The 9,939-nt window shown below is 35.4% G+C and overlaps 1 protein-coding gene across 1 annotated transcript; it reads right to left on the bottom strand.

Annotated features, from left to right (window-relative positions):
- Nucleotides 1–6,541: 6,541 nt before the first annotated feature.
- On the bottom strand, nucleotides 6,542–7,153 carry LOC147498279 (uncharacterized). Its single transcript, XM_086563193.1, has one exon. The coding sequence runs from the start codon at nucleotides 7,151–7,153 to the stop codon at nucleotides 6,542–6,544; it is 612 nt and encodes a 203-aa protein (XP_086419319.1).
- Between the last annotated feature and the right edge of the window lie 2,786 nt (nucleotides 7,154–9,939).

The raw sequence follows: 9,939 nt of genomic DNA, 5'->3' as shown, positions 1-9,939 counted from the left end.
TTTGAACTCCCTTATTAAAGAACATCATTTGGTGAAAGGAGATGCTGATGATGATCTTTTTTTCGAGATGCTTAAAATAGTTATTTAGCACGAAATTGAATAGTGCAAAAATATATTGTATGTACTTTTGTAAAAGCAGAGTGTCGTAGGCATGAGTCATGACTAGTCAGTTTATATAACTAATCTCTACGCGACTACACTATATGATACCCGACTTTCCCGCAACACCCTCCTCACTATCGAGTAGGCAATTTTGGATCTCCCTATTTGTCCAATTTAAAAGTACCTCCCTCACTGAAATTATAACAAACTCCCCTTTTATTAATTATTTAAAATAACCTCTCTCAAGTGACTGAAATTATATAAACACCCCCAATTTTTTTTAAAAAATACAAGAGTCTTCCTTATGTCCTTATGTCACTGAAGATATATAATTAGCCCCTAACATTAGAATCCAAAGAAACCAGGCTACCATGGGTGGCTCAAGCCATTCCGGGGCCCTAAGCAAAAGTTAAAAATGGGCCTTCTCATATCAATAAATTAAATTTTGTGTGCACTATATCAATTTCTTTTGTCATACATAAAACTTTATAAATGATAGTGAAATGAAATAGAACAATTCTGAATAAAATATGAAAACTTAAATGTAAAAATTTAAATTAGTATTGGCTCAATATGTAAAAAGGACTTAATTACATTATGGTTTGCAAATTCATGTGCATTTCTTTTATGAAGAAAAATAGGCACCACAAAGTAATAGTATTTATTGCAAATTTATCTTATTTTTACGTTAAGCTTAAATTAATTAGATTAGAGTCTTGGAGTAATCACAGGGCCGGAAAAAATAGAACTAAGTGGATCTCTAGTTTGATGCCCAATCCAAATTATACACAGTTAAACAAAGTTTGGTTAACCATGCATAATTTAGATTGGTCCCTTTCTCTTAGGAAAAAATGAATTTTTGGGCATCAAACTATGGCCAATTTCACATAGTGGGCAACCAACTTTTTTTGTTAACACTTTGGGCATCCAACTTTTCAATTTTAACAATGTGGGGATTCTGTCAGTTTTCCATCCAAATTAACTTAATAGTTGCTTATGTGAACACTAAATTACTTACGTGGAAACAAGTTTTTCAACACAGAAAGAAAAAGAAATTAAACAACAGTCATAAGCTGGCATTAAACCCATTAAACCCAACAACGGTCATAATCTCCAACACTCTCTTCTCTGACTCCAACCTTAGCCATCATCTTCTCTTCAACACAATTCTATCACCACCAGTTATCTTTCTTATTGATAAGCACCCAAAACTATAATACTAAACCCCGAGAGACATAGCATTTTGGTTAATTATGTATTTAATAATCATGAAATAATTATATTTTTATATTTGTGCATGTTTTCGCAGTTAACTAACGTGAATATGATGATAAAACCTGCATCAAAGTACGGGAATATTGTGCATACTTGAAGCCTTCCCACTCAACCCCAGTGAAGCCCAACAAAGCCTGACTAGAGCCTAAGTTTCCAAAGGGACAAAACCAGTGCAGAACGGGTCCACGTGTAAAGAAGCAGCAAACTTCCGAAGCTCACATCTTTCAAACCTGGATGCCGATTTCGGCAAGTGAACTGCCATAGCATCCAGGGCGACGAGCTCTACGCAAAGACAAAAAGTTGTAAAAATGCCAAAATCTGAGCCGCCACTGGACACAGCACGTGGACCCACTCTGTGGGCCCACAAGAAATGATGAGTCACCAGGCACAGGTGGCAAGTTAGGGGCACATACACCTTGGTGGCACCTTGCTTATAGGAACAAACAAAACATTAAATGCAAGTTTTGTTTTGTATACAAAGTTTTGGAAGTTTATACAAAGTAAGAAAAAAACAAAGTAAAGAAAGGACGAAATGGAATTAAAGAAGGCTTCACGTAGGAGGGGCTATATACTAGATATATAGGAAGGGGACCTTGGTTAGACTTGAGGACTTAGACTTATATTCTTGCATTAGTTTCATTCTGTTGTTTTGCTTTCTCCTTCTAGTAGCTTTTCATTCAAGCATCAAGTATTGTAAGTCTTTACCTTAATAAAATTCATTTCTTTTCAAGTTAAATTTTTGTTCTGTATTTACTTAATTATTGTATACAGTAAGATCAATTAAGAATCCAATGACCATGAGCTAAATCCTCCCAAAGGGAGGGTTAATGATGCTCAAGTGAGGATCATGATTGACACTTTAATGTTCCAGAACCACTACTTAGGAATTAGGTGTAGATTATGCATCCAGTCCCAAAATAATTGAGACTAGCCAAGTTTGGAGTGCTGATGCTCCAGTGCAGTCTCACGTGAGACCCAATTTACACTAGGTCCAGTCTCGTGCGAGACCCTATGGTGGCAAATATCACTCTTGTTTATTCAGTTGATGTGTAATCAAGCTAGGAGCTGAAATGATATTCCAGAGATGGAATATTAGTTGAACTCCTTATGCTAGTGAGATGAGCTCAGAGATGAGTGCATCTCACTAGGGATCGTTGCTCAACGCCGTTACGGGTTTGTCTATAAACTCGAGACGGATTAGAGTTGTAGTGATATGGTACTATAACTGTTGAAATTGGATTTTGCATGAGTATGGTTAACCCTTTACCTGTATCTTTATCCCTATTTATTTTACGTACAAATCAATCGTTGTTATTTTATGATACTTGCATTCCAAGTTTTAAATAAGAAATAACCTAAAATCCTACTCACTTAAAGTTGTAAATCTAGTTGTGAACCTTGCCTAGCCCTAAGGTATGGACGATTCCTTACTCGACCTATCCTACCAACCCACGTGAGTAAGGTAACTTGACTAATTTGACGATTACGGACTTTGGACTTTGGACTTGAACTTCGAACTTCGAACTCAAAAGAATCAAAACCCTAAATTACCGTTTATCACTTATCAATTCTATCACTAATTCAAAATCTCTTCCATTTTGTTTTCAATTTCAAGTTTTTTGCAAAGATGTCAACTGCATCGGTGAATTCAGTAGGTTCTTGTTTCTATGGGGTTGAGACAAAAATAAGAACGTCAAATACACTGAAAAATCTAGGAAGAAAATTCATCAGGTGTAGATACTATCCAAAAAGGTGTGAATTCTTCACTTGGGAGGATGATCTGGAGAAAGAAAAGATCAAAGCACTTGAGACAAAAAAGGAAAGACTGTAGAGCCAAGTTTCTGAGCTGAAGAAGGCGAATGAAATGAAGAAAATGATCATTGTTATTCTTACTTGTTTCATATTCTTTTATTTTTTTAAGTGATTGTAATGGAGTGATGCATAGGTGCTTGATTTTCTATTGGAAAAAATGAATTTCTTTGCATCAAACTATGGCCAATTTCACATAGTGGCAACCAACTTTTTTTGTTAACACTTTGGGAATCCAACTTTTCAATTTTAACAATGTGGGGATTTCGTCAGTTTTCCATCCAAATACACTTAACAGTTGCATTTTTTTTTAAAAAAATCAACAAAAATTAAGAAATCATCAAACAATCATAAAAAATCCAAACTTGCAGCCATAATTTTTCTTTTTCTTTTTTTTGATGATTTTATAATTTTTGCTGATTTAAAAAAAATATGCAGCTGTTAAGTGTATTTGGATGGAAAACTGACGGAATCCCCACATTGTTAAAATTGAAAAGTTAGATGCCTAAAGTGTTAACAAAAAAAGTTGGTTGCCACGATATGAAATTGGCCATAGTTTGATGCCCATAAATTCATTTTTTCCATTTTCTATCTGACAATACATAAGCAAGGCCAATTCAAGATGGAACTCAAGCTGGAAATAAGACCAAGGCAGCTAGTAAACCAACATCAATTGAATGTAAGTCCAAGGCTTTTCTTTTGGGTTACATTTTTTGGTTTTTTGTTAGGTTATATTTGAATATTGATTCGGATATGATGTGATAAGAGAACTGCAACAATTAATGTTAGAAATCTGATATTGTTGAGTTAAGACTTAGATCTGTTTTGGATAGATTGTATCTGATATTTGTTACATTGTAAGTTGTGCTTAATAAATGTGTTGTTGAGTAGTAGTATGTATTAATTTCTTTAGGCCATTTCTTTACTTGTACCAATGCCAATGCTCATCTCCTACATAAGACCAGCTCGCTCTCAACTCACACTAGTCTTTACTCACACCAGCCTCTACTCTCACCATTATTTGAAATTAGTTGATCACTCTTTTTTTGAAATGGTGAAAGGAGCCTTGAAGACTGTTCAGATGGACACATACAAGTTAAAGGAGTCCTATGATAAACTATGTGAAATGATGAAAACAACACAGTGAAGGAAAGTGTTCATGGAGATGGTGTACCAAGATGGAGACGTACATATTGGAGTCTGTCATAAGTGTGAGAAGTTGTGCTACATTGAGGTGTTTGGGGAAGAAGGAAAAGCAGAAAAATGTCTTCCCTACTGTGTAGTGAAAGCGAAAGATGTTGTTCCAGATGATGATGATGAGCCACCACCAGGATTCCAGAAGTCTACTGTGTCATAGAGGAGATCGACTAGGCTTCAAGCAAGCACCTTAAGCACACCAGCCCCAGCAGCAGAAGCAGGGACATCTAAAAAGAAAATGAAAGAAATTGTTTTATCACTGGTAGCTGCAGGTGTGTGCATGAAAACTCTGCAGAAAAAGTGATGGTGTCTAAGAAGTGAGGAATTCCAAGAAGTGATGGTGTTTAGTATTGTTGTTGTTTAGTCTATTTTTTTTTTTTTAAGAGTCTTTTGTTTATGTTTTATGATTGTGATTGTGGATGTTTATGTATTGTACCAATTTTTTGTCTTAGTTTTCTATTGGAATATCAACTATGTGTTTGTCAGAATTAATTGCTTGCTCTGACATCTCAGAGTACTTCAGTAAAAGTTGTTTCATTGTTATTGATTCCTCAACATGCAATAGCCGTACAAAATACTATCATATCATCTGCATAGAGTAATTTTGTTATGGGAGTGGTGTTTCTCTTAATCTTAATACCATGAAGGTGTCCAAACAGATTCAGCTTCAACTAAGAGTCATGATATAGTTTCAGAAGCTAAGATAAAAAGATAATTGGATAGAGGATCCCCTTGTCTAGTTAATGCCTCTAAAAGGAAAGATTTTTGGGAGGGGAGATGATTCTATGAAGAAAGGGATTTAGTCTATTTGCCAAGACTAACAGGGTATTGTGTCAGGGTTGGGATGGTCAAAGGTGAAGAGTTCTGTGAAATAGGCTAGCTTTCCTAGTGTCTTTCCAGCTACCATCATTATCCTTGAGCTTTGAAATATTGTTCTTTCTTCTGACAAGAGCAAAATATAGACAAAACATATTATCTGACAGGAACAATATATTACCTGATAGGAGCAAAATATAGACAAAATAGGTACAAAATATTATTTATCTGACAAAATAGGAACAAAATAGAGGCAAAATATTATCTGACAATTCAAAAGGAAATCCAAAAGGAAATATTATTTGACAATTCAAAATATAGACTAAGTACCCTACTAGAAATCCAAAAGGAACAAACATATATTAATTAAAAAAATAGAGCACAAAGTATCCAAATAACACATTGTCTTCATTTCCAAGCAGGTTTTGTCATTATTCTAGGGCTTGTTCTAGTCTTCAACCCAACTGTTTTAGTCTTACTCTTCTTAGCCAATTGTTCATTTGTAGTTGCTTCATTTGGAGGATTGACAATTGGAGCTAGTGGTGCAGAACTTGAAATAGACAATGTTGGTGCAGAACTTGAGATAGACAAAGATGGTGTTGAACTCAGTTTTGTGGAAGATGCTTTTCCTTTTGGTTTGTACTTGTTTCCCTTTTCTAACATGACAAGTTCTTTCTAGTCTGGCATTTGTGGAATAGCATTGCAAAGAATTGACACTAAGACAACAACAAAAAAAAATCTAAAATAATAACTTAATAAACACATAAGATAGGAAAATAAACTAATATACATACCCTTATAAATGAGGAACCGGTGAAAAGAGATGTGTAGTACCCATATCCTTATGGAATCACCTCTCTCCCACCACCTCTTCTAGATGGTGGTGCATTGGCAGCTGGGGGTGCATTGTCAACTGGTGGTGCACTTGTAGGTTTCTTACCTTTCCTTGATCTTTTAGGAGGTGGTGCAGTGTCTACTAGTGGTGGTGGTGCATTGTCTGGTGGTGGTGGACTTGTAGGTCTCTTACGTTTCCTTGATCTTTTAGGAGGTGGTGCAGTGTCTGGTGGTGGTGGTGCATTGTCAGCTGGGGGTGCATTGTCAATTGGTAGTAGAGCATTGTCAGGTTCTGCTGGTGTTGTATTGCTAGGCTCTTCAGCTAGTGCTTTTAATTTTCTTCATCTTAGAATTCCTTTTCTGCTTTGTTGATTACCTCCTGTCTTTGATGGTTTTGCATAGTTTCTTCTTTTTTCCTTCATAACAAAGTAAAACAACCACAATATAAATATAGACAGCCAAAAAAAATTAATTATGTATGATAGTCTTAAATAAATATAACTACCTATTAGATTAGGAATCCATTAGGAATTAGATTACTCACATTTCGATTGGGTGCAATAGGTTCAGCTGTACAATTCTTTTTGTTATGACCAAGTACTTGACATCTCCCACACCTGATTTGAGTCCCCTTTCTACTGACCATATGACTAGTCTTCCTTTTCTCCTCATGCATCTCCATCCTTCTATTCTTTTTGGGCCTCCCTGGCATCCTCCTGGCCTTAGGAGGTAGAATTGTTGAATAAGAAGTTGTAGGCCACAACCTCTCTCCATTCATAGGCTGTAGGAAATGTCCATATGATTTCTTGTATTCCTCTGTCTGAAAGTAACTCGAAACAAAAGTATCAGGATTCTCTTTTGAAAGAAACATAGCTGATATGGCATGGGCACATGGAATACCACTAAGTTCCCACATTCTACAGGTGCAACTCCTCTTCTCTATATAAACAACATAACCATCACCATTACTCTTTCTCACTTCAAATTGTCCATCACCAACAAATAGGGGTTGCCAGAACCTTGCTTCATATTTGTTTTCCTCCAACTTCTTCCTAGCATAAGGAGTTATGGTGTTAACCCAAGTTGTGAACAACTCCCTTTTCTTCTGCATTCTAACCATGTTTTTCACCCTTATTTCTTCTAGCATTCCAATAATTGACTTATGCCTTGCTTTAACAATGGTAGAGTTAAAAGTCTCACACATATTGTTCTCGACAACATCACACCTACTCCAAAAACTAAAAAAACCCTACACCACCACATAGGATTTTGTTTGTTCTTTAGAAGGTCAGCAGCCTCAGGACACAATACTTCTACCTCGTTCATGACTGTTTCAAACTCTTGAGGTATAGAACTCTTACTAGCTCTCCAGAACAAGCATTTTAGTTGGGTGCCTATACAATATATAATATAGTGGAATGAAGAAACAATGTCATTTTCAATTAAAAACTAATGGAACAAAAAAATTAAACTATACCTATATATTTTTTTTTTCTGAAATTTGCATAAATGTGTCTTGCACATATTCTATGCTCAACATGAGGCAAAAGGTCTTCCACTCCAATGATAAGTCATTTCTATTGATCTGAAATAATTGTCAAGTCAAGCCCATCAGTAATGTTAAGCTCACTCAGTAGAAACCCAAAGAACCACTTCCAACTATCCTTGCTTTCAGTTTCTACAATTGCCCAAGCAATTAGGAACATTTGATTGTTCCCATCTCTTCCTACTACAGTTAACAACTGACCTTTGCAAAATCCTTTCAAAAAACACCCATCAAGACCTATCACAGGTCTGCAACCAAATTTATACCCCTTATTGATTGTATCAAAACACAAATACATCCTCTAAAACCTTACCTCAGCATCATTTCTAGGATTAGATTCTACTTCAAATTTGCATGTTGTTCCAGGATTTGACCTTAAGATCTCTGCTGCATAACTCCTCAATTTAGCATAAACTTCTTTCAAAGTGCTCTTAACCTCACATAATGCCTTATTCTTAGCCCTAGAACATGTCATTAAATTCACATGCAAAAAATAGTTGTGTAACACATCTCTTTGGAAATCTGCTAACTTCCACTTGGGATTATCAAGTATTCTCTCAAAATACATTGTTGCCAACCATACTGAATTATATAGCAATTGTGATATTCCAATGTCTCACACATGCATGTGTAGTCTTGAGTGTCTTAATCTGAAAAGTGTGTTCATCTTTCATGTATGAATCCCACAACCTGAATCCACAGTTAGGTGCACATCTAACTAATAGTTTATTGCAATTGTTCTTCTTAAATCTACGTGGATATCCAAATGCCACAGCAAAATTCCTAATACACTGTTTTAGTTGTTCACAATCTGCAAACTTCAACCCTACCTCTAGTTCAATTTTTTTCATGTCAGTCTTGGGATTAAATGTAGGATAGCTCTTCCTTGAGTTCACCCCGTACTTGAACACCATCTTCATCTTCATCACTTGAATCAAATTCAAGGGTATCATAATCATCTGACGCTAGATAGTCTGACTCATACTCCAATCCAGTTGCAAATTTGCAATTGGTCTCCCCAGGGCATCTTCATATCTTTGACTGTCAATGCATGGTCCTGAATCCATAGTTCCCACCACACCATCATTACCAACCTCATTACCATCATCAGTCACCACCCCTTTATCTTTCTTTTCCTTTTTTTTTTCCTTGATTGGTTTTTTATCCAACATTCAATCAACTCCTCATCATCAAAAGAAACATTATCCAAACTTGTAGCCTCACTTTCAGGTTCACTTTCAGATTCAGTTTGACCCTCCAATACACTTCCCACACAATCGTCTTCATTCAAATCATCCTCTTCTATGTAGTGTTCAATGTCCACCCAAACTCTTCCTCTAAGTTTGGCAATATTCATCATCTCATTTTTCTGTGTGTCATCTCCAATCAATGTAAGACCAGGCAACAAAAGTAATAAAGGATCACAATAGTACATATTAGTCATGTTCTTTATTTTCAAGTCATCAACCATACCTTTTAGCTCAAAGTAAGACATCTTATCAAGGTGTATTTCTGTGTAGAATTCAATTTTTCCATGCTTATAGCATTAGACATGTTTCTTCACAAACTTGTTGCCATTATAGAATTCTTTGGTATAAATACCAAATCTACCCATGCCACAGTGTTAACACAAACTCATCACCTAATATAAAGAATTCAATTAAAACTAATAGTTTAAATAGTATCACAATAAACTAACATAAAAGGAGAGAGCAAAAGAATAACCACTTACTTGAAGTCATAGCAAATTGTGTGCGGTTTCCCTAATTAGAGATAAAATATTGAGATTTTCGTTTTTTAGGGTTTTAAGTTTTGCAAAATTGGGGGGAATTCCAAATTGGGGATAAAAGATTACGAAGGAACAAAAAATTGGGTGTTTTCCCACGTAAAGGTGTTCACTTCTGTTTTCCCACATTTGCCACATCATTATAATTTTGCCACGTAGATTAATTTCTTAATTTTTGATGATTTAAAAAAAATGCAACTGTTAAGTTAATTTGGATGGAAAACTAATGGAATCCCCACATTGTTAAAATTGAAAAGTTGGATACCCAAAGTGTTAACAAAAAAAGTTGGTTGCCTACTATGTGAAATTGGCCATAGTTTGATGGGCTTAATTACAGAAATATGTAATGTACTTAGGTCCATTTAACACTTGTATCAACATACAATTTATTTTAACAAACGTATCAATGTACTATGTCCGATTTCACAAAAATAGCAATCTGTTAGCATTTGTCAGTTAAGTAATGATGTGTCCATTTTTTTTCAATTTCGTTTTATTTGTATTTTCCACTCGGCATACCACCTCAGCATTTCTAGCACCTCACCCATATAACCCGTTTTCATGATATCTTTCA

This window comes from Coptis chinensis, chromosome 5 (genome assembly GCF_015680905.1).
Source record: "Coptis chinensis isolate HL-2020 chromosome 5, ASM1568090v1, whole genome shotgun sequence".
NCBI classification, from domain to species: domain Eukaryota; kingdom Viridiplantae; phylum Streptophyta; class Magnoliopsida; order Ranunculales; family Ranunculaceae; genus Coptis; species Coptis chinensis.
The sequence above is the reverse complement of the archived record's forward strand: the minus strand, read 5'-3'. Positions and strand labels throughout refer to the sequence as shown.